This window comes from Zonotrichia albicollis, chromosome 3 (genome assembly GCF_047830755.1).
Source record: "Zonotrichia albicollis isolate bZonAlb1 chromosome 3, bZonAlb1.hap1, whole genome shotgun sequence".
Lineage (NCBI taxonomy): Eukaryota > Metazoa > Chordata > Aves > Passeriformes > Passerellidae > Zonotrichia > Zonotrichia albicollis.
Genome location: NC_133821.1, coordinates 20,597,358 through 20,622,980, shown reverse-complemented (window position 1 = coordinate 20,622,980; position 25,623 = coordinate 20,597,358). Strand labels below are relative to the sequence as shown.

The window sequence follows — 25,623 nt, the reverse complement described above, 5'->3', positions numbered from 1 at the left end:
TTCATGCCCTAGAGCAACACACTGCCATGTACAGGAAGGAGAGCAGATTTACCATCATGGGGATGAGCAAGAGGAAAGCCCTGGTGATTCCATGGTGAGGTCTCAGCCTCTTCTTTTCCCCTGGTTTATATTATATTATTTATATATTTTTTATATTCTACCACACACTGGGGAAGGATCCCTGCTCTGCCTCGGGCCAAGCATGACTTGTTTCAAGGACAGGCCATTAGTGCCACCTCAGAGATCTCAAGCCCTGTCTCCTTGGAAGATTTGGTTTATGTGGCTCCTGAGCCCATCTGCTGAAAGATAGTGTGATGGTGAGAACCAAGCTGCATTAAAATAGCAGAGTTATAAAACAGAGTGAACTGCAGGTTAGAGAAATGGGTATTGAACCAGCTCCCCAGTGCACCTGCAAGCACAGTGAATTTCATGAAAACAAACTCCTATTAAGCATTTGAAATCATGTTTTGAGCACCTCCGCACTTCTGCCCTCTGTGCTGCTTTACAAGCACTAACCTGGCCATTGTGGGGAAAATTCATTTCTAGACTCACTTCAGTCAGTGAGCCCTTGACTGTCACAAGCTCAGTGAATGTATGCTTAAAAATGAAGTTACATAAATACAAAGCTGCTAAAAAACCAGAAACTTCAAGAAAGAGACCTCTCAGAGCATCTGCACAAAGAAGTCTGCAATAAAGGGCTCAGAGTAGTAGTTCTAATGAGCTATTTATTTCCAGCAGAATGACTGGTTACCACTTCCTTCTAAAAGCATATTCATTCAGAAAAGGCTCACAGCTAAACTCTGTCTCTTGCTAGGAAAGCCAGTTATCACCTGAGGCCTGAGTCAGAGGATGGATCTTGTGTGGACAGGACTCCCTGGGCACAGCAGTCCTCCAGTGTGAAACTCAGAGCATCAAGTGCCAGCAGGACAGGCCACCTCTCCCCATGTCACCTCACCCTTGTCCCAGCCTGCACCCGCATCAGAAAAACAACTTTTGGAACAGATTGCTCTCGATCTAGTGCCAAAGTCACTTGGCAATAGATCAGCTCCACATAAGGAACAAACTTATAGATTTAAAAAGGAAATAAAGAAGCCTCTTCTTGCTTTTTTGCCATGTTCTAATTAGTGGGAACCAGTCTCCCTTTGGCTCTCTGAGCAGGATCTGGCAGGGATGCAGGAGTGAAGCATTTCGTGTGAGCATTCTGGTTCTCCATCACCAGGCTGCTCCCCAGTTGCCTCTCTCATGCATCACCACTGCTGACAGGTGACAACTCTGAAGCAAGAGGACATCAGGAATGCAAGATACAAATAATTCATTTTTGCAACACTGATTTACTGATTCAGTGCTGGGAAAAAGTTTGGAACTTGTTTAACCCTACCCATCCAGCTCAAATTTATGTCCCCTGCCCTGATAGCTGCAAATATCTCATGGTACTTTATTAACAGACCACTGCCATTACCAGTCTTTGCAAACCTTTAAATCAAAACTCTTTGTTTTCCACAAGAAGTCATCTGATTTAAACAGGGATGGGCTCAGGGAAATTCAATGCCAGGTGCTCTACAGGTCAGACTGTTTGATTACAGCTGGTTTTTTCCTCTGGATTTGCAAGCTATTTTTTCTTTTCAAATTGAAATTATCAAATTGTATCAGTGCAAAATCCACAAGTGTTCATACTGTTAATAGAAGCACAATAAAACAGAAGGCAGGAAACAGGATAACTGTGGGTGGCTACTACACTTTGAAATAGCAGGAGCATCTTGAACCCAACAAAATCAGCAGATGAATGTTCCTGTTCTGTGGGAGCAGCATGGAATCATGGAGAAGAGCTTGATCATCTTCAGCCCTGGCCCATTTTTATTTTGATTCCTGCCTTTTTTTTTCCCCCTTTCTAATTTTTTTTTTTAGGACATTCTATTATTATGCACAGATCGATACCATACCACATGAAAAACATCCAAATTGGAGATGCAGTCTGTCTGCAGTTCAGGTTGAGAATTATTTTCACAGGTTATGTTTAGACTCTTCTTGAATTTTGAACTCCTGTTTCTGGTAGTTCTGCTGCATGCTGTTCCAACAGCTCTCATCTCACTTCCAATCTGCATCTATGAGAAGGCACAATATAAGCAAAGCATCCTAAAATGTCATTTATTCTGAAATCTTACAGTTCCATCTCTTCTTTTTGATGCTTTGTCATGTAAAAAAAAAAATACATTTGAAAAGTTTTAGTCATACAGTGACATTAAAGGGACCCTAAATAAACATGCAGTTCTTACTTCATTTCTCACTGCTGTACAAGCTCTTCCTAAACTAGTACAAGGAATCTGCCTGTCTGCAGATATGTAAAAAAGCAAGCAAAGAGGAAATTAATCATCTCTGCTACTAAAATAAAGCTGGTTTCTCAGTCCAATTACAGGACAATGAGTTACTGCATTAACAGTTTCTGATTTATGTGTGCTGGATGCTGACAAGTGGTAACTTAGTGCTGGGGAAAAAATGCCCTTTTGAAACACCCTGCATTTTTCCAGGCCTGTACAAAATGAGTGTATTATAATGTGTGATTTTTAGCAGCCTATCAGACTGATTATATTTAGGTCAGAATGACCTCAGTACTCATAAACATTTTGTCATGGTCGTATTTTTCTAAAACTCAACATTTCCCCTGGTTGCCTTATTTGCAGCATTCACCTCATGCTTAAATTCTCCTTTGGGGCATCTTCTGGGGAAAGTCAGCATTGCCTTCAGACCTGTCTGTACCAGCATGATGAAACTGTGCCTGTGAATTGTTCCACCTCACAGTCTGAGGCTGGCCTGGCAGCCTCTGTCACCAAGGTAAGCCCTGCAAAGTGCTCAGGTTACCTCTGATCACCTCACCTCTGTGGAGACCAAAGCAGCTCAAATCAGCCTCAGAGAAAGGACACACATTAATCAAATGAAGCAGTGGACTCCTCTTCCCACCCCCTAGAAGATATTTGTATGCCAGAGTAATTTCTTTTTTTTTTTTTTAAATAGTTACTAGGTGTTTGCTGTTAAACCCCATGATCTTCGTCCACAGTTATTTCTTGTGCCAGAAATGAAAACAAAAGATACACAAATTTTTTGATAAAATGTGTTTAAAATAAAGAAGAAAAGTGAAAATCGTTACATTTGTCACTGTGGGACAACTGCAAAATATTGGGATAATAAAATCTTAAGAGTTTAGTTTAAGATGAGAAAATTCTACCTATAATAGCTAGACCTTTGGGATATTTTCCCTCACTTTTTAGAATTCTATAAATATTGAAATTGGGAAATAAAGATCCCATTTTTTGCCTTGGACATCTCAGAGTGTGAGTATCGTTCATTTTGTGTCCTGTTAGGACAGGGAGGGCGTGGATCAGATCCAGGGTCAATCCAGGGGTAGTGGCTGCAGCCAGGCATAGCAGCAGGGAGCATTGCTCATGCAGAGGTTGGATCCTCAAGGCAAACAAAAAAACGGTGATATCAAACTTTTGAAAGCTCTTCAGATGAAATTTTGCTAAGAGAGTGTTGTCTGTGAGAGTTAGTGTCAAGAGCAGTCTAGGAAATTTGACTTTGGTGGGTGTTTGAAGCACCAGCTATGTGCACTACCCCTCTTTATGTGTCTGCTGGGCTGAGCGACAAATTTGCTTCCAGAGCTAACAGAAAGCTCTTAAAGTGAGGGAAAAAAATCCCCAAAGGCCTAGCTATTATAGGTAGAATTTTCTCATTTTGAACTGAACTGTTAAGATTATATTATCCCAATATTTTGCAGTTGTCCCACAGTGACAAATGTAACGATTTTCACTTTTCTTCTTTATTTTAAACACATTTTATAAAAAAAATTTGTGTATCTTTTGTTTTCATTTCTGGCACAAGAAATAACTGTGGACAAAGATCATGGGACTGGAGGATGAAATTGCTACCTCTCGAACCACTCTGGTCAAACCAACAGTCTATCAATTTTCTCTTCTTCCAGGAAGGAATGAAAACAATCATTATTTACATGAAAAATGGGTGAGAAACTGTTGCAGGGCTTTGCAAGTGTTTCTCAGGGTGAGAGAGATAGACGAGAATCTTGACTTCATGATCAGAAGGCTGGATTTATTAATTTGTGATATATATTACATTATTATTATTATGCTAATAGGAATAGAGAGAAAGTTCAGAAGCTGCTAAGCTAAGAATAGCAAAGGAAGGAATAAACAAGGGAGCTCTCTGTGAATCTGTCCCAGAGAGCTTGGTCCCTGATTGGCCCTTAATTGTAAACATGGAACATGGGCCAATCACAGGTGCACCTGTTGCATTCCACAGCAGCAGATAACCAGTGTTTACATTCTCTTTCTGGGGCCTCAGCCTCCCAGAAGAGGGAAAAATCCTAAAGAAAGGATTTTTACGAAAAGATGTCTGTGACAAGAAACTCCATTAGAAAAATGTAAACATCAGAAGGCTTAGAAGAACTTTAGAAGAACAGGGCAACCCTCCCCTTGCCTGGGGCTGCTGTGGTGACCAGCCCCCTGCACTGCCCATGCAGCTCAGTGTCCCTGTGGGAGCCAGGAGTGAGTGGCGTCCCCCAGACTGCCACCAGCTGTATTTAATGCCTTCACAGTTACATGGACAGGGAGATCAAGTGCAGCAGCAGCAGTAAATTTGCAGGTGACACTCAGCCAGGTGGTGCAGCTGATGTGCCTGAGGGACAGGGTGGCATCCAGGGAGGCATGGACTGGCCTGAGGCCCATGAGAGTCACACAAAGTTCAACAAGACCAAGTGCAAGGTCCTGCACAGAGGCCAGGGCAAACCCAACACAGACTCGCAGACTCACAGACTCGCAGACTCACAGAATCACAGAACCACAGAATCACAGAATCACAGAATAATGAGGTTGGAAGAGACCTCTAAGATCATCGAGCCCAACCTATGCCCTAACACCTCAACTAAACCATAGCACCAAGTGCCATGTCCAATCTTACTTTAAACACATCCAGAGATGGTGATTCTACCACCTCCCTGGGAAGAACACTCCAGTACTTTATTATTCTTTTGGTGAAAAACTTTTTCCTGATATCCAACCTGTACCTTCCCTGATGTAGTTTGAGGCTGTGTCCTCTGGTTCTGTCAGTGCTGCATGGAGAAAGAGACCGACCCCACCTGTGTACAACCTCCCTTCAGGAAGGTGTAGAGGGCAATAAGATCACCTCTAAGCCTCCTCTTCTCCAGGCTAAACAGCCCCAGTTCCTTCAAAGTTTCCTCACAGGGTTTGTGTTCCAAGCCCCTTACCAGCCTTTTGGCCTCCTCTGGATGCGCTCAACACTGGCTGGGGGATGAAGGGGGTTGAGAGGACCTGGGGATTCTGGTGGATGAAAAATTGAATGTTGTCCCTTCCAGCCCAGGCCATTCTGAGATTCAGATGCTGGGCGAGCAAAGGCTCTGCCTCTGCCAGGAGCAGCCTTGCTCCTACTGCTCCCTATAAGCCTCACCAATTTGCTCTTGACTGCACCTGGCCACTTCAAGAACAAGACCCCTCACCCAAGGAATGACCTTTCCTTCCTGTTAAATGTATCTTCCAAAGAATATTGAGTGGTAGCAAACAGTACAGAAGATCAACAACCAGGCTTCTGGCTTCAGGGGTACTTTGGTTTTCTGTTGTAGTTATGGTTTTAAGTATCCTTCTTGATATACATGACTTCATTTTTTTCCAGAAAGACCTCAGAAATACCTTGTAGCCTTTTCCTTATTACAGCAATTACCAATATAGAAATGAATTATTCTAGACTCTGAATAAAGGCCTAAAGGCTCTGGATAAGGGCTAGGTATAGCCAAAGTTGTTTAATTTCAAAAATTATGAGGTATTATCTTGAAAAAAAGACAAATCCTTGCCATTGCCGCTGTTTCTGGAATGGAAAATGTTCAGAACCACTTCAGGAGCTACAAAGCTTGGTTGAGGGCTGTGTGGGAGTATATGTGTGTGCATTGTCAAGGGGAGAGAGAGGAAAAGAATTATGATAAATACAGCATTTTTTGGTGTTCAGACGAGTTTCATGTGAAGTCTGCACTTCAGCAACTTTATAATTCCCAATGGCTTTCTCTTCAAAAATAGGAAATTTTTAAAAAGGGAGGAGGAGGACAGAGTAGTTTGTAGAGTTTTCAGTAATAACATGTTTTGTAATCTCCTACCAAACAACTTCAGACTTTCATGTTTTAATTATTCTAGAACCTACCCTGTTGAGATTGGCAGAAAAACAAGTAAAATTACGTATTTTACTCGGGAGAAGATGAAGACTCTGTCCTAAAAACCCCCTCAGCCTGAGTTAGTGTGAATGGCTCCACCAGGCATGAGTGTGGATGCAGAAATTGGCACCAGGAGCAAGCAGGCTGAGGAGAGGGGACGTGTGTGCCAAGCAGCAGCATCCGAGTGTCTGCCAAGACCTGATAAGCTCCAGAGACTTCACAGTCCTGCTGAATCTGCAAAAACTGATAAACTGAGCACAGACACTGCCAAATCTGTCCAAATGCACTGGCATCAGCCATGGGTGTTGCACAACGCCAGCAACATCCATGAAGGCTGCTATATGCGAAACCACAAGATTATCTGTTTATCTGTGGATATGAATATATATAAAACACACACACACACATATATTAATGATGAAACAAAATGATCTGGAGGGGCTTCCTGAACATCCTGACACATCAACACACACCTCTGCTTTTGAGTAACCAGCTGGGTTGGTCTCCCAGCTCCTGCTCCACCCGTCAGTGCAGATGTTTGTGAGCTGCACGAGGGAATAAAGGAATGCAGCGTGCAATGAGTCCCTTGCTATTAATAACAGCATGACAAAAGGCATCTAATAAATGCTGTTGTGCTCTGTGCTTTCCCCAGCCTGATCCCAGAGAAAAGGGGATATACAACAACCCATTACTGCAAATTTAAATGTCTATGTTTTTGTGGATATCATCTCAGCAAGGGTGTCTGATGCTGGATCCAGACTTTCTAAATGACAGACTTGGGTATGTTTCCAGTGTGACATTTTTGAAATGACTGCCACCATAAACTGAGGCATGCCCAGACACAGACACAGGGACACCCAGATCTGGAGAACTGGTATGGTGGAACGGGACAAATTACAAAGTTGCCTGGCTCCTCACCCAAGCTTTTAGACCCTGTGGTCTGTGAAGTCTGAGGATCACAGCCTCTTCTTGAGACATTGACAGTGCTGCCAAATCAGTAACCTGTCCCTCTGCTAGCAGAGCCACCAGGGCTGACTCCTGCTCCTCCCAGCCTGAAGAAACCCCAGGGCCACCAAACTCGACCCCTGTCAGGACCCAGGACACCCCTCTGGCTGTCCTGAGCAGCCAAGACCCTGCCAGGGGGCTCAGAGACCCTGGCACAGAGCCCAGAATGCCCCTGTGGTTTTGATTATGACCTGTGGAGCAAATTACCAACCTTGTATGAAAATCAGCAAGCCACAACAGTTTAGGTAGAGTAATAGTGAAGTTATCACGGGGTGGAAAAGTAGATTTTGGGGGTTTTAGAATGGGGGTTCAGGAGGCAAGATGGAGGGAACTGAGTGTGTCCAGCCTTTCTCCTTCTTCTTCTTGGCCTCCATTTTCTGCTGTGATGTTGGCACTTACAGATTAGTTTAGAGTAGAAGCTCACTGTCTAACATAGGTGATAGGCATTGGAAAGTAATTGCAAATATTGTATAAGTAGTTTTCAGTATAAAGACATAACACTGACCCAGGGGCAGGCAGAGTGCCTGGAACTGTCCTGCTGGACAGACCTCGGCAGGGCAGGAGAAAGAATTTTATAGATACAATTATAAGATACAATAAACAACCTTGAGACCGAGCAATGAAGAGCCCTGACTCCTTCTTCGAGTGCTGGGCTGGGAAAAGAGACTTTGGAACTCTTCTTGGGGTCATTCTGAGCAGCTAGAGAGCCCAACAGGCCCCGGCAATGAAATTACTTCTGTGCCACTCATACCATCTTGGCTCCAGAGGCCACCAAATTCAGATGGCCCTTCATGTTCTCCTGTCATCTCCATTGCTCATATGATCAGACAAGAGTCATCCCCAGGGAGAATCTATCGGGAGTCTGCTCAAAACAGCCTTTATTTTCAAAACTGGTCTACTCTCATAATTCACCCAAACTTTCCCCCGTCCTGCCTCATCCCATCTCCCTGCTTCTACCTGCCAGATGGATGATCAATGTCATTTTCCAGAAAAATTGTGATTAAATTGTGTTGCCTATTTACGGCAAAAAAAAATTACAAAAATGAGCCACCCAAACTCTTGTGCAGGTACTGGTCCTGGTGAGTGTTTTTGATGGGACCAGCAACACCAGCTGAGGGGGTCATCCTGCAGCGTGTTCCACTTCCAAGCACTTGACATGCAGTGGAATCTGCTGCACTTTTCTCAGGAAAATAAATACCTTTGCTTTTGTGCTTCAGTTTGAGGCAGAGACCACATCAGATTGTTCCTAAATGCAATAGAAGACGAGTTAAATGGAAGTTCTGCTCTGATGCTAAAACGAAGTAGTTCTTTTAGAAAGAACAAGCTTTCAAAATCCTTCCACATCGGCCGGGTTTGCAGGACCTCTTGTGGTTAAAGCCCGGACTTGCAGTTCCACGTTTTTTGCTGGAGGTGGGAGCGCACCTGAGGCTTTTCCTCCCACACCTGTGCAGAGGGGAAGGAGAGGCTTTGCCTTGAAATGTCAAACAACAAAGTTAGTGAAAGGAAAACTGTGCTAACTGGCATCTGGCGACAAATAACAATAATTTGCAAAATAATAATAAGCAAATAATAATTTTTATTATAATATTTGCAAATATTATTTGGGAGGTAACACAATTTTATAACAATATTTGCAAAATAATAATAAGCAAATCATTTTTGTGTGGATTTAAGCTTATAAAAGTAAGTTGTTCTTTTGCTCTATCTCATACCAGTGAAGAACCATGAAATGAAATTTTCTGACAGAGTCACAGAACCATAGAATACTCTGAGCTGGAAGGGACCCACATGGATCATTGAATTCCAGCTCCTGGCCCTGCACAGGACAGCCCCAAGAGTCACACCACGTGCACCACGTGTAATAATGCATCAGAAAATTGCTTTTAAAGGACGTAGCCTCACCAATTAATATGAAAAAAAAAAAAAACTAAAAAACCAAAACAAAACCATGGGAAGAGATCCTGTTATTTTAGCTGCCACTTCTTAACTCTGCCAGTGAAACCAGCTGAGAAGTGGGGCTGGCAGCTGCCCAAGCTTCTCCTCTTGCCACCACAGCGCTGCAGGGCAGGGAGGAAGCTGTCCAACGCCAGTGCCACAACTTCTCCCTCCTCAAGGCTGTTTTTGTGGGAAGGCTCCAGCTCATGCCATCACACCATCGACCATAACAAGCACTGTGGCCTCATGGCAGGCAGGGAATGAGGTTTGGAGGTGTGAAAAATGAGTATTTTATGATTGGCTTTTCGCAAATATTAAAATGAATATTATATGTGTTGTGTTAGAAAGTAATGCTGTATTAATTCTCTTAAGTAGTGTGTTAAATATAGTTTTATGTTATAACAAAATGTTAAAATAGAAACTATGCTATGTAGGATACTTTTTTTAAAAGAAAGGACTTGCACTGAGATGGCAACCACAGGACTACTTTACCTAAATCTTTCAGAGAAAGAGAATTTATTGCCCCATTATCAGGAGAAATGAACTTCTTCCTGCCTCGATGCCATTAGGATTAGGAGGAAGGAGTTGATGAGGACCAGACAGAATCCTTTGTTTGAATGAAATTTATGCATCATATATGAAGTGTATGAATATGCAACAGGTTATTGTTTTTAAGAGGTAATCCTCTGTTAACATGTATCCTTTTTTGGGCTTATGTTGCCCAGAAAAAGGTACCCAGACATCCGTAACTCTTTGTTTCTGTTGTCTCATATTGTCCTAATCCAAATTGTTCAAAATTTTTATTACTCTAATTATATTGCTATTTTATAACAATTTTATTACTATTCAACTTTTAAAATTTTAAAAACAAGTGATTGGTGTTTTTCACAGAGGGCAGCAGCTGTTGTCCCAAAATGGGTTCTTTGACTTGGTATGCCAGAGGCCAATCCACACACAGAGCTGAGGTATTTGATTTATTCACAGTTCTGCACAGAAAAGGGGGCTGGGTGGCAAAGCCTCAATGCCAGCATGACAAAACCTTTACATATTTATACATTTTAGTAAACAAAGGCATTAATGTTGACTGGCTAAAAGTTACATAGTTCTCTTATTAATTAGTATTCTGTCTTCTGCTTATTAATGATTCTCTTGCTTCTCCTGCTAATTAGTCCAATACTCAGTCTTTCCCTTCTTTTAGGTCAGTGGGTTTGGAGTGGTGGTCACCACCTCCCTCTGCCAGAATTACATTTTACCTAATTGGAGCTGGTTCAGCACAGTTGCTGAGCTGTCTTTATTAGTTTCTTCCTTATCTTTGGGGTCCTGCCAAATGTCCTTGTGGCCATAAATTCTGCATTCTTTGTGTCCACTATCAGCTGCACATCCTTCTCCCCAGGCCTTGTTAACCTCCCCCGAGGTGGGAGATCACCTCGAGCCCTAAACCCTTAGAAGGTAACCCTACTCTCAAGTAATGTGTATTTTAACGCCCGGACCAGGGATTGCTCGTCAGCAGCTATTTCACGGGTTAAATCCCTTTTCCTGTTGACTAGGCTTGAAAGCACGCGAAGATCAGACATCATCCTACGTCCTTTCTCACGGAAATTTCCAGATATTCCGCGTTTTGCACCAATTGAGGCCAACAGAGACGCACGGGCCCGGCCACCCCACCAGCGTTTCCCGCCAAAGCCGCGGGCGGGGCGGGGCCGGGGCGGGGCCGGGCGCGCGGGTTTGGCGCGCAGGGCGGCCCGCGCTTCCCGCCGCGGCCATGTCTCGGCAGAGCACCCTGCTCCGCTTCTTCTCCAAAGCCCAGCCGGCCGCCACGGAGCCCCGCAGCGAGCCCCGCCGCGCCTCGGGGGAGCGGAATGGCCTGCAGGCCAAAGGCAGCCCCCCGGGCGGGGCGGGCCGAGCGGCGGCGCGGCGCGGCGAGAAGGGCGCGGGGGACGGCGCGGCCGCCAAGGCCAACAAGGCCCCCAGGTACCGGCGGGGAAGCGGGAGGGGAGAGCGGGAATGGGAGGCGGACGGAGCTGCAGGAGCCGGCGGTCTGAGCGGGACCCGCTGTCGCCCCGTGGCTGGCAGTGCCCGCCATTCCCTGGATGCGCTGCCCGGCCGGGCCCGGAGCGGCCTAGGCTCCCGGCAGGACAATGGAACACCTGCGGGGCAGGCTGTGCTGTTTGGAAGTAGTGCTGCACTCGTGTTTAAATTTGCTTTCCGTGCTGTGTCATAGAGGGACACAGTGGGTCAGGCTGGAGGGGAGCACAGGGGGGCATCTGGCCCAACCTCGCTGCTCGAGCAGAGTTAACCCGCTCGAATAGGGACATCCCGCTCGAATAGGGACATCGCAGAGCACATGGCACAGGGCTGTGTTCAGTTTTTAGTACCTCCAGGGAGGGCGGCTCCGCCTCTCCGCCCAATCAGGTCCAGCGCGCACTCACACACACACACAGTCAAGAAGTTCTTCCTTGTGGTCTGGTGGAGCTTTGTGCCCTTTGTCTCGTGTCCTAATGCTTGGTACCGCCAAGGAAAGCCTGGCTTCTTCTTCTTGGCAGCCCCTCATTTAGGTATTTATACATATTGATGAAGTCCCCCTCAGTCCTCTCTCCTCAGGGCTGCTCCCTCAGCCTTTCCTCTTAAGAGAGATGCTCCTTCCCCATTGTCATGTTTGTTGCCCGCTGCTGGAGCCGCTCCATGTCTCCCTTGTGCTGAGCACCACAAGTGTCCCCCGTGTCAGCACGCTGAGTGTCACTCGTGGCTGGGCCACAGCCCGCAGGAGTGTCCCAGCCATCGTCTGTGCAAGTGTGGCAGTGGCTGGGGTGAAATCTGTGGGAAGGAGGAGAGAGCAAATAAAAGCTGCACCAGGTGCTTTGCAGTGCAGGCAGAGTTTTTTTATTTATTCATTTTTTGTAGCCTGAGGGGTTTTTAAGTCTTACTCCTTTCTTTAGGTGCCTGGTTGAAAATTAGTTTCTACAGGAAAAGGGCATGTAGTGACAGAGTGAGAGGGAATGGATGCAAACTGAAAGAGAGTAGGTCTAATTAGATTTCAGGAAGAAGTTCCTCACTGTGAGATTGGTGAGGCACTGGCACAGGCTGGATGTGAGTGCTCCACCCCTGGAAGTGCTCAAGGCCAGGCTGGATGGGGCTGTCAGTAACCTGGGATGGTGGGTGGTGTCCCTGTGCATGGCAGGGGGCTGGAACCAGGTGACCTTTAGGGTCCCTTTGAACCCAAACTGTTCTGTGATAAAGCTCTGTGGGAATCCTGCAGAACCTGGAGGAGCAAATCCAAGTTTAGGAGAAGCGTTGGTGGTGGTATGGAAGAACTGTGTAATCCAGGTTGGAGAGCAAAATGCTCAGCAGCAGTGTGCAGGGACATTTGTGAAGAGAGCTGTTCCAGATGTTTGTGTTCCTTAAATGACATATTTGTTGTCTCTGCAGTGTCTCCTGTGAATATTCTCCTGGGGACCTGGTATGGGCCAAGATGGAAGGCTATCCCTGGTGGCCATGTCTCATTTACAACCACCCCACTGAAGGGACAATAGTCAGAGGAAAAGGAAAATCCACTCGCATCCACGTGCAGTTCTTTGATGACAGCCCTACAAGGGGCTGGATCAGTGTTAAATACCTGAAGCCATATAAAGGTAAGAGATAGGAACCAAACTCTTTGAAATGGAAACATGCCACTTGTTTTGGAATTACAAGCTTGGAATATAGGATATATTATTCTCCATAGAGAAGAGCAGCAAAACCAAGAGTAGAATTGAACATGTTTTGTGCTTTGTAAACTACAAGTTTTTGAGGGTTACAGATACATTTGTGTCTATACAGTTCTTGAAACATAAAAAACCATGCCCTTTCATTTATTATATTAGAACAACTAATTAAGCAAACTTAAAGCTTGCTGGTGTTTGGAGATATTTCCTTTTTTTCAGTATAAAAATGATGTAAAAGATAAACCCAGTATTTCCACTTTTAGCCCTGAAATCCCTAAAGTATTAGGAATGTCAAACCCAGTTTTTAAGCAGCTATTTAGGAACCGTAGTATGTCCAGAATTAAAAGGTTAGGCCCAGGATATTGGGTAAATAAGATTAATTCTGCTGCAGTGTTTGTTCTCAGCAGTGCGGCAGTTCTGTAAATAAAATATATAACTTCAGAATTGAGTGTTGGTGAGGGCAGTGCTTGTAGTTACAGATCAGAGTTGGTGTTTGTGATACTGAAGAAATGACATGGCTAACTAGTGAAAATCAAATGTAATGAGTTAACATTTTGTATAATAAATCTCACCTTTTTAGTAAATGTAATCTGTTTTCCCCTTTTTTTCATAATTTTGCTGTTGCTGAAAATAAAATAATTGGCTGTAAACTGTCTTATTAGTCGAATACTTCATATGTAATACAGTATTTCTGATGCCCTGTAGGATTTGCTTGTGTCAGGGAAAAAACCTGAATTTAAATATTCTTCCTTTTTACAGTCAGTGTTTCATCTCATGATCGTGTAGCCACATTTTTGTCTCCTCTATACTTCAGTGTGCTGCACTTCAGCCATGGTTTTAAATTAAAATGGTAATGTTATTGCTGTTAGCGTTAGCATAATTTATTGCAAGTAAGTTGGTCCGTGGTTATATATGTCTTTCCCCAAAGTGTTTGAAAACAATCAAAATATTCTGAGAGCTTGTAGCTGTACTTAGAAGCAAACGCAGGTAAGGGAAATTAATCTGTTTACCAAAAGAAAATTGCCAAAATGAAGTTAAGGCACAGATACACAGATCTATCACATGAGAAGTGTTGAATGCAGAACAGATTAAAAATATTTAAAATATCTATTTGCTTTAAATAAAAACAAAAAGCATTTTTTAGATACAAAGGAAAAGTGTTAGAGTCTTTGGGTAAGAAAATGGGTAAGTTTCTTGGGTTGTGTTAGTTTTTGTACCTGAGTAAGTGCAGAGAGCACAGGGCCAGACCTGTAACAGGTGGGCAGGAAGAAGTGGAAGTGCACAGCAGGTGGTTAAGTGAATATGCAGGTGTTTCACCCTTGAGTGTACAGCTCAATTATATGAGAAGATTTTTCTTCTGATGTTGTTCAGTCTCATTTAACATTAATGCAGAATATTTTTAGACTGCCTCATTGCCTTTGGAAGACCAAAAAGGAGATCTGGATTGTTAATGTGTTGCCTTTGTGCTGTTGAAGCAGCTACTTGTAATTCCTTGCTTTGCTACTGCAAACTGGGGGTTGATTGTGAGTCAGAATTTCCTTTGAGTTGTTTCTGGGGTGTTTGGCCTCCTCCAAGTCCGCTGCCTTTGTGTGCCACTGGGTTAGAGCTGAAGCTGCAGTCAGCAGTGGTGGATGGAGGGGTTCACAAGAGTGGGGAAAAGGGCCTGAAGTCAGTCTGTGGAGTGGTTGGCTCTGGGTTAGTGTTGTGTGCAGGAGGAGCAGGGAATGCAGCAGTTATTAATAGCCGGCTTTGTTCCCTGCCCTGCAGTGGCAGCCTGGGTGCCCAGTGTGATTTGCCATCAGCTAATCCGGCTGATGGGCTGGGCTGGGTGCCGGGCTGCACTCACAGCAGCACTTTGCAGGCCAGCAGAGCTCTCAGGGCTGTGCCACAAGTGGCTTGTTCCTAGAAAGTGAAGATAACTCTGGCTGAGCTTACCTCTCACTGCTAAAACAGCCCTGTGGTCTCAGTCAGTCTGCTGCTCTGCCAGTGTTAAACTCAGTACTAACTACAGTGGGAGTGAGTCAGAGCTCAGCCCAGGAGTGCTCACATGTGCTAATGAGTTACAGAAATAGAAGCAATTCTTCAAGTGTTCATGGAGGTAGGCATTTCGTTTGTGAGTGTGTGTCCTTTCCCCAGGGGTGCTTCATCAGGATGAAGGAGTGATAGATTGCTGTATTTAAGATGTGGTGAGAATGAGTGGTAGCAGCACAGGAGTTTCTTTATCTGAATATGAATGCTAGTTGTCTGAATGCATTTAAAAGTGAACTATGATCACTAGACTTAACAAATGTTAAGTCTAGCATTTAGTATTTGTTCTTAACAAATCTGTGTTTTTTACAGGTTCATCGGACAAGGAGACCATGAAGGGAGGTATGTTTTACAGCACAAAGCCTGAAATTAAGAGAGCCATGGTGCTGGCAGATGATGCCCTGAGCAAAGATAAAACCAAGAGGCTTGAACTGGCAGTATGCAATGAGCCTTCAGACACAGAGGAGGAAGAGGAAGAAGTGGAGGTAAAATGTTTCTTAATTGCTGTCACTTGCAGAAATATTGCTAGAACTTAGAAGCTGTGACTTGGAGCTGAGCATGGAATATCCTGCAGTTCTCTGGTACAGTAATCACAGCTTATCTCCTCGTTAATCTTGCACACATATGTATCCATTTGTCTTTTTTTGTACTGCTTCTGTGTTGTCAGGTCATATGCTGGTCTCTCATCTTTTCTAGTTGGAAAGACAAGTCTCTTTGGTGTTCTGTATGGTAAGGACTGACCTCAGAATCTACTGAACTTCTCTGACTCTCTTCACTCATCACTCCCTGGTGATCTCCTTTTTCACCCAGAAATGCTTTTTTCTGATGCATCATTTTATCTTCTCTATCTGCTATTCATAGTCCAAGTTGCCCTAAGTTTGATCTGGAGTTTAAGTGTATCTTTATATATAAAATTATAGCTTATTGACTCTTCATCTAAGGCATCAAATTGCATTTTTGGAGCCCACCCTCATCTTGTGGAGTAGCACTAAAATACCAGTTCTTGCACTGCTAACAGCAGTCTTGATGGAGTAACTAACAAGTGGTGTTTTATTGTGTTGTATTCATGTTGTGTTGATTCAGCTATTATTTCAGAAGCGCCATATGCCTTGGAATAGATTTTTTTGGAGAGGAATGGTATGGGGATACTGTCAGTGAGATGGTGGGTTCCCTTAGCTCATCTACTCAGTCTCCAGTGTGACAGTGCCCTGAGGGACAGGTGCAGTGTTGTGTGCAGTGGCACTTTGTACTCACTGCAGTCCCTCCACTGCTGGTTATCTATTAAAGTTTGAGGCTGAAAAGGCAAATAACAGAGTTATTTTATCTTTTATTTATCTTTCCTTTCTCCTACATGTGCCTTATTTTTTTCCTGTGTAGTTTTAATGCTTGGTTCATCAGCATCACATATCCACAGTAATGAATGAGTCTTTAAAGAATAGAAATAGGAGTGATTATGCCACTGGCCAGTAGAAGTTACTTGTCCAGAAAAAACCTGGCTTCTGTTAAGGTACTTGGAATTGGCTGTGGCTCTGCTGTCTCTTGCTTGAAGCATCATAGGTACTGCGTTACTGCACATTTATGCACTTCTTTATGCAGCAGTATCTTTGTAGCCAGAATTATCTACAGACAAAATAATTTATTTTTCCAGGAGATGAGTGAAAATGCATCAGGCAACAGTGAAGACTGCAACAGTGAGGAGGATGTGAAAAGCAATAAGAGGGTGATAAGCAGGGAAAGAGCTGTGAAAGCCAAGAGAAGGAGAGTGTTGGATTCTGACAGTGACCACGATGGCTCTGATGTGGAGTTCAAGCCTGATGGGAAAGAAGCAGCCAGCAGTGAGGAAGCCAGTAGTGGGGTGGATGAAAATGAGTCCTCTGACACAGAGACAGAGGCAGAGAGTGTTGCAGAGAGCCCCATAAAAGTCCCTTCTAAACGCAAGAGGAGAGAGGTGAAAAAGCCTGCTAAGAGGAGTAGCCTGGGCAATGACTGTTCTGAAACACCCAAAAGAGCAGCAGCAGTCTCTTCGGATGCCAAGTCCAAGCTGACATCCTTTGCAGCACCTGAAAGTTTTGAATCTCAAGCAAATGCTTGCAGCGGCGGCACTGGCGGCTTCTCGGTGTGGGAACACGAGAAGCTGGAGTGGCTGCAGGAGGGGAAAAGGAGGGATGCACACAGGCGGCGTCAGGGTGACCCTGACTACGACCCCTGCACTCTGCACGTGCCCGAGGATTACCTCAGCAAGTGCACGCCGGGCGTGCGGAGGTGGTGGCAGCTCAAGAGCCAGAACTTTGACGCCGTGATTTGCTACAAGGTGGGGAAGTTCTACGAGCTGTACCACATGGACGCGGTCACCGGCGTCAACGAGCTGGGCCTCATCTTCATGAAGGGCACCTGGGCCCACTCGGGCTTTCCAGAGACCGCGTTCGGCCGCTTCTCCGATGTCCTGGTGCAGAAGGGCTACAAGGTGGCGCGCGTGGAGCAGACGGAAACGCCCGAAATGATGGAGGCGCGCTGCAGGGCCGCGGGCCACTCCAGCAGGTCCGACAAGGTGGTGCGGCGGGAGATCTGCAGGATCATCACCAAGGGAACGCAGACCTACAGCGTCATGGACTGCGACCCCTCCGAGAACCACAGCCGGTTCCTGCTGAGCGTGAAGGAGAACGAGGATGCGGCCGGGACGCGCCTCTACGGCGTCTGCTTCGTCGACACCTCCATGGGGAAGTTCCACATCGGGCAGTTCCCCGATGACCGCCACTGCTCCAGGTTCAGGACTTTGGTAGCTCACTACACCCCTGTGCAGGTGCTGTTTGAGAAGGGCAACCTGTCTGTGGACACACAGAAGATACTGAAGGGCTCGCTGGTTTCTTGCATTCAGGAAGGGCTGACCTCGGGTTCCCAGTTCTGGAATGCGTCTAAAACACTAAAAGTCCTTCTTGAGGAAGGATATTTCAAGGAGAAGCAGAATTCTGAAACTGGATGTTCTCTGCCCTCTGTAATCAAATCTCTGACTTCAGAGAGTGACTCCCTGGGATTAACTCCGGGTGAAAACAGTGAGTTAGCTTTGTCAGCTCTTGGGGGATGTGTCTTCTATCTCAAAAAATGTCTGATCGATCAGGAGCTGTTATCACAGGCAAACTTTGAGGAATATGTCCCTGTGGATATTGCCACTGCAAAAACCACGAGTTCAAGTAGTTTGTTTGGCAGAACTGGCCAGCGGATGGTGCTGGATGGAGTCACACTGATGAACTTGGAAGTCCTGCAGAATGGAACCAATGGAAGCACTGAAGGTACTTTGTTGGAAAGGATTGATTCTTGCTGTACACCGTTCGGGAAGCGACTCCTGAAACAGTGGCTCTGCGCTCCTCTCTGTAATCCTAAATCCATCAATGATCGTTTGGATGCTGTCGAGGACCTCCTGGCAGTGCCAGATAAAATGTCTGAAGTCACTGAGTACCTCAAGAAACTGCCTGACCTTGAGAGACTGCTCAGCAAAATTCACAGCATTGGGTCACCACTCAAAAGTCAGAACCATCCTGACAGCAGGGCCATCTTCTATGAAGAGCTCAAATACAGCAAGAAAAAAATCGCTGACTTTCTGTCTACCCTGGAGGGATTCAAAATAATGAATGAAATTGTCGAGTTCATGGAGGAGTTTGCCGGTGACTTCAAGTCCAGAGTCCTGAGGCAGCTGGTCACCCGCAAAGCCCAAAATCCCGATGGCCGCTTCCCGGACCTGAGCGCAGAGCTCACCAGGTGGGACACGGCCTTTGATCACAACCAGGCTCGGAGGACAGGAGTGATCACCCCCAAGCTGGGCTTTGACCCCGATTACGACGGAGCGCTGGAGGACATCAGAGCTCTCGAGGAGGACCTGCGCAAGTACCTGGATAAGCAGCGCAAGCTGCTTGGGTCCAAATCCGTGCAGTACTGGGGGACGGGCAAGAACCGGTACCAGATGGAGATCCCAGAGAGTGTCATCTCCCGAAGCCTGCCCGAGGAGTACGAGCTGAGGTCCAGCAGGAAGGGCTACAAGCGCTACTGGACCAAGGAGATCGAGAAGATGCTGGCTGCCATGGTGAACGCCGAGGAGCGCCGCGACGCTGCCCTCAAGGACTGCATGAGGCGCCTCTTCTACAACTTCGACAAGAACAGCAAGGACTGGCAGACAGCTGTGGAGTGCATTGCTGTGCTGGGTAAGGGCTTTCCTCCTTCTGACACAGTACAAGTATCCCTGGGCTGGTGAAATCTGATCTAGGGAAGCTCATTGCCAACTCTTCACTTGTTTGAAAGCTCCTGATTGTGGTAAAGGCTTTGATAATTGGCAGTGATTCCCTGTTTCATTCCTGTTGCTAAATAGCAGGACAGTTGCTGGGCCTTGCGATGTTTGCAAGCTGTTTCTTCATTCCTGTTATGTGGTTCTAGATGTGCAGCCAAGTGTTTCTCCCAGTTCAGTGTAGCCTGGTAGGGCTCACTGCTTCCAGAGCCTTGTGTGTGGATTAGTAGCTTCTTATTAAATGGAGCTGTAAAAATCTAACCTGCTGGTAAGTTTTTTTTTTTTTTTTAATCTGAGCAGGATGCTTTCTGGCCATCCTTTAAAAATGTAAGTACTCAGTGTTGAGCCTTGAAGAAGGTAGTCTACTAAGAAGGCTTCCCCAAATCCTCCTTATTTCTGGGATAGAACAATCTCCTGTATTCCCTTCTCAGGACTGGCATACTTCTGTCCTGTGGATTTTCTGCTAGGATGAGGCACTCTGGGATGTCTTTGTTCCAGGGAAAAATGAAAGCACTCTCTGAATGCCACTAGAAAAGGGAGGGCAGGCAGGCAGGGAGTGTTGGCTGGGAATGGATTTGCTGGGAGAGCTGGGAAGCAGTCACATCAGCCACAGCACAGCTCAGGGCAAGCGCTGAATTGGTTCCCAGCAGGGAGGAATTCAGTGTCCAGGCTCAGCTGTAATGTGTGTACATAAAGCCTCTAAAATCATGAACAGTCTCGTTGTGTGGGTGATAGCTTTTAGAACCTCAGGGCTCAGCTGACTGAGGGGTCTTGTGCTGCTGCTTCCTGCTGGACACACAGAGTTTTAATATTTATAGTTTTCCTCTGGCAACTTTCAAGCAGAATTAGGATTCTTCACAAAGTAATTCACTGTCACAGAAGCTGATTTCCTCCTAGTTCTAAATGAAAAACCAGTGCAATAAATTGTTTTATTCATGAATTTTTGAAATGAAATGATGTGGATTTTAAAGACTTTTGAACTAAAATAACTGTAAGGGAGCATTTTTATCATGACATCTATAGAAATCTGGAAGGAATGAGGAAAGACACTGTAAATATTCCCACCTTTTACTTGTTCCTGGAGTCCTTCGTGGGTGTTTCCCTTATGAGGAAAATGGAATAAAATAGAAAAGTGTTTCTACAAAATTGCTGTTCAATGAGTAAATGAATTCCAGTGTATGAAGAAATTTGAAAGTGTGACTGACTGGAATTTCTCTTAATTTTCTAGATGTCTTGATGTCCCTTGCTCACTACAGTCAAGGTGGTGATGGACCTCTGTGCCGACCTGAAATCCTGCTGCCTACAGATAATGCTCCTCCCTTCCTGGAACTTAGAAATTCCCGCCATCCATGCATCACAAAAACTTTCTTTGGGGATGATTTTATTCCCAATGACATCGTGATAGGCATCAAGGATGAAGGCAGCAGCAGTGAGGCCTCCTGTGTGCTGGTAACTGGCCCCAACATGGGTGGCAAATCTACACTCATGAGACAGGTGATTGTCATGTGTCCCAGGCTTCCTCTGGGTTTGGGAGAGGGAATTATAGGGCTTGGCTGTCATGGCTGTCCCAGGAGGTCCCAGAAAGTGCTCATGTTCAGAGAGATTTGCTGCTTTAGGGAGGGATAAGTTTTATTTGTCCTAGGAGAGTTGGTTGGGAAGAAGTGATAGATAGAGTATGGTTTATCTTTTTCAAGTGACTTACCCAGGACTTGGCATCAGCTGGCAAAAGATGCTTCTGCAGGTTGAACAAGCTGAAACTAGAGATCAGCAGGGAGGTTGCTTTATAAACACTGCTTGCTGTGATAATTTGTGTTTTGAAGGCTTTCAGAGTAGTTCAGTCCTGCCAGAGCTGATGCTGCCTCAGCCTGGAGCTGTTAAAGCAGCGGGAAGCTTTATGTACTCCAGTTCCTGTTTTAGGGGAAACACAGCTTCGTGCCCTCGTTCTGTGTGTGGAACTGGAGCTGCAAACACCATTGCAAATGTTGCTGTCCCTGTTTGCTGTGCAGGCTGGTCTCCTGGTGGTCATGGCCCAGCTGGGGTGCTACGTGCCCGCAGAGTCGTGCAGGCTCACGCCCATCGACCGCGTGTTCACGCGCCTTGGCGCCTCCGACAGGATCATGGCCGGTGAGTGCCTCACACACGGCGGCCTGCACGGGGGACTCCAGCTTCCTGCTCCTGCTTCCAGCGGCAAGCTGCAAAGGGAACAGCATGTTGCAGGAAGAGCTGTACACTCTTCATTTGTTGTTCAGAGTGGAGACAGGATTGTATTTAGGCTTTATTTTTTCACGTGTGCGTCCGTTCGATTTTTGACAGTCTCACGGGATCACTTCCTAATGAATTTTAATATTAAATGCCTAATTCCCAGCTCGATGCAAGTCTGAGGAATATCTTTTTTTAGAATTGATTATATTCTGCTCTCACTGATACCTTTTTGTAAGTGTTCTGAAATAGGACAGTGATGTTGGGGCAGCTGTTGCACAGGAGTTGTTTTTGTACCATCCTGCAAGGACTGTAGAACTCCCTTGTTTCAATCATTATGTTTGAAATCTGATTTCTTCTGATGAGCAAGAGAGGCAGATGTCCTTCTTGGAAGCAGTAGTTGACAGTTCTTGGAGTATTTTGTTCCTTTAATGGAGAGGAAGACACAAGTGGAGGAAGACAAGTGGAATGGCAAAGTCTGCCAGTGGTGATGGGCAAAGTGCCACTGGGCTAGAAAAATAAAATGATTGCTGTACTAAGAGCAGTATGTATCACTGCTCATTAAGGAAGCACAGGTTTTCTGTGATCTCTCTGCTGAAAAATGTGGGTCAGTGAATATGAAAGGAGTTAAGCCCACTGAACTTGTTGCACAGAAGGAATTTGGAAATGAGTCATTCCAAGTTCTTAATTAAAAAAAATATTGACACTTCCCCAAATCAAGGCTTTTCTTCTCAGCTAGAGAATGTTATTAAGGCTTTCTTTGCCCAGCTCGTCTCCATTTTATTTAATTTCAGTACAAGAAGGAATCAGAAGTGTGAAAGAATACTTAAATGCTTATGGCAGAGATGAGAAGGGCCCTTCCTTCATGAGAGATAGTCTAGCAAAATGTGGCATTTTCAATTTTTTTTCAGTTAACTGAGGACTATACTTCTGATTTGACATTTCAATTGTGAGGGTAAGCACTGCAAAGAACAAGCTGTGAAATCTCTTCTTCATCCATTTGTTTGCACACCATGTAGACAGGAAAGCACAGAAAAAGTTGTTCCACAGCAGTCACTTTGTAATGGATGTCAGCAGGACTTTTATGAAGTTAATTTTTTCAGTAATAAAATTTTAGGGCTTTATTTTCTGAAGAGAATAAATGGTTATTTTTAAATATTGTTGAAACCATTAAATCCTGGTAATTTCTTTAAATAAATGCAGAAAATCAGGATTGGTGGATGCTGCTTAGTAATTAATGTTAGAAAACTTAAGTTAGAGCAAAGCAGTGCTCATGCAGCATGAGCACAGGAAAGAAGTGCTTGCCTTTAATGGAATAAATTGCATTAGTTGCTGCTACTTGTAATTATTTGTAATGATCTCCACAAAGAACAAGTAAATCCCAACTTCGTAAGTGTGGGTTTATCATGTGGAAGGGTGTGAATAATTGTATACTTCTGCTCATAATCTGCTAAAACCAATTTCAGGTGTAAATTTCAGGCTTTGTATTATCTGGGTTGCTGAAACTCCCATGAGATGCTTGAGCTTTAGCAGCAGAATTTTCCTTTTGTCATACTTCATTCAAGGAGAGAACATACAAATAAAGCCTTTATTATCCAGATAGTTCCCTCCTGACATCACAACCAAACCAGTAATTCCAGTCTCTGTCTTTGATTTTCTGCTTGTTTTTTTTTTTCCACTGGAAAGCTACACACACCTTCAGCCTGTCCTGTGCATTCACAGCAAGAAAGGGACAAAAATTCTCCCCATTGTAGCATTTGTGCCCACTCTTTTTGCCCAGCTATTACTTTTGACTGGTGCTATTAAAAGTAAGCAGGTGTGTTGGCCTGAAAACTTAATTAATTGTGCTTGTGCTTATTCCTGTACTCTAAAGGAACCAAAACTTGTTTATTCTGGCAAATGGGAACCTGCTGTTTTCACACTGGGAAAAAAGTGTCATGTTTTTGTTCATCTTCAGTTAGCTACTGAGTTTCACTTTAGCTTAACCAAGGTTCTAGCACTGATTAAATGAGGTTTTAATTGTGGTTCTCAGATCTTTGACTTACTTTGTGGCTTTTTTTTTTTTTTTTTGTAATTTCCTTTAAAGGTGAAAGTACCTTCTTTGTTGAATTGAGTGAGACTTCCAGCATTCTGCAGCATGCAACAGAGCATTCCCTTGTTCTCGTGGATGAACTGGGTAATTAGACTGTTTTGTAATAGATGGAAGCTAAATCTGTGGGATGAAAGACTGGCTGCAAGGTTTTTGGGCTGTCTGAAAGGCAGCCAAGTACCCAGGGCCAGTTTCACCATAATGATGCTGGTGTTTAACTGGTGTGTCAGCCTCTCTAACATGAACACATCTTGGGTGCCCTGGCAACTCATCACCCCCTCCCACCCCAGTCACTATTACCCTATTTCCAGCTGTGGTTTCCTGCTTTTGCTTTGCATAATTCTTGCAGCAAACCTCAGGAGAGCAGAAACATCTTTTTTTCTGCAGTGCAAAAGAGGTGATTGTTATGGGGCCAACACCCAGGTCCCCTTCCCCTGCTGCTGGTGGCTCTCACCCCTCACTGCTGTTTGTTTGTCTTGCACACAGCGGGGAGGGGAACAAGCACACACTGTGGGGTGTCTGTCTGTCCAGCAGCACGTGAGCTGTGGATTGACTTTACGAGTGTGCCACAGGTGTCAAACACACACTGTGGGGTGTCTGTCTGTCCAGCAGCAGGTGAGCTGTGGATTGACTTTACGAGTGTGCCACAGGTGTCAAACACACACTGTGGGGTGTCTGTCTGTCCAGCAGCACGCGAGCTGTGGGCTGGCTTTATGAGTGTGCCACAGGTGTCAGACACACACTGTGGGGTGTCTGTCTGTCCAGCAGCACGCGAGCTGTGGGCTGGCTTTATGAGTGTGCCACAGGTGTCAGACACACACTGTGGGGTGTCTGTCTGTCCAGCAGCACGCGAGCTGTGGGCTGGCTTTATGAGTGTGCCACAGGTGTCAGACACACACTGTGGGGTGTCTGTCTGTCCAGCAGCACGCGAGCTGTGGGCTGACTTTACGAGTGTGCCACAGGTGTCAGACACACACTGTGGGGTGTCTGTCTGTCCAGCAGCACGCGAGCTGTGGGCTGACTTTACGAGTGTGCCACAGGTGTCCCGTTGTGTCCGCAGGCAGAGGCACGGCCACGTTTGACGGCACGGCCATAGCGAGCGCGGTGGTGGAGGAGCTGGCGCAGAGGATCCGCTGCCGGACGCTCTTCTCCACTCACTACCACTCCCTGGTGGAGGACCATGCCCACAGCCGGGCCGTGCGCCTGGGACACATGGTATGTGTGCCTGGGAGCACGGGCTTCTCCCTGCTGGGGCTTTCCTGTTGTTCTGTGCTCTTCTGCCCTGAGAAACGGCTGGTTTGGGAACAGGACATGGTGTCCCATGCCTTTCCTAGGCTGCAGGTCAGTTTTGCAAACTCTAACTTGTGGCTTGCTCTTCCCAGGCATGCATGGTTGAAAATGAGAGTGAGGATCCAAGCCAGGAAACAATTACGTTCCTGTACAAGTTCATTGAAGGAGCCTGCCCAAAGAGCTACGGCTTCAACGCTGCAAGACTTGCAGATATTCCAGAGGAAGTCATTCAGAAGGGGCACAGAAAAGCCAAAGAGTTTGAAAAAGCAACCATCTCACTGAGAATATTTAGGTAAGGCCCAGGGTTTCTGTATTGAAGTTGCAAATGGCTTATAGGAACCCATTTTAGTGTTTGGGCAGTTGCTTTTGCTCAGTCACAGCTAGTGAACATCAGATGTTCACAGGGAGGGAGGGAGGGAGGTACTATGGGAGGGCAGAGATGCTGAGCAGTATTTTAAGCCTTGGGTCACTGTGCCAGTCTGAATTTGCACACAGAGGTGCTGTGGGGGGGTGTGCTGGCAGCCTTTACACCAGGCCCAGCATCCATGTCTCCTAAAGCTGTTGCAGGAGTGGCAATCTCAAGCTCTGCCCCTCAGTGTCCCCGTCAGTAAAGGTGGTTGTTTCCCCCAGGTACCTGTGCCAGGTGGTGGATGGAGCAACCTGTGACGCAAACGCGGTTCGGAAACTCACGGCGATGATCGACCAGCTTTAGGAACTCGCATGGGTTTCTCAAGAAGGTGGAAGCAGACAACATTATGATCTAATAAACTTTATTTTTTAAAAATGACCATTTTTCCATTGTCTTTCCTAGGAAATTAAACCCTTTAATTCATACCTACCCTCTACATAATGGTTATTGAGTACTCCACAATATATTAAG

At 45.4% G+C, this 25,623-nt stretch overlaps 1 protein-coding gene across 1 annotated transcript; it reads left to right on the top strand.

The window, feature by feature from the left end:
- The first annotated feature begins 10,852 nt into the window (after positions 1 to 10,852).
- On the top strand, positions 10,853 to 25,530 carry MSH6 (mutS homolog 6). Its single transcript, XM_074536906.1, has 10 exons — positions 10,853 to 11,134; positions 12,590 to 12,792; positions 15,205 to 15,377; positions 16,541 to 19,085; positions 20,394 to 20,659; positions 21,172 to 21,289; positions 23,451 to 23,540; positions 24,514 to 24,668; positions 24,836 to 25,035; positions 25,374 to 25,530. Exons 1-10 carry the CDS (start codon positions 10,926 to 10,928, stop codon positions 25,453 to 25,455), a joined length of 4,041 nt encoding a protein of 1,346 aa, XP_074393007.1. The 5' UTR covers positions 10,853 to 10,925; the 3' UTR covers positions 25,456 to 25,530.
- Positions 25,531 to 25,623: the final 93 nt, after the last annotated feature.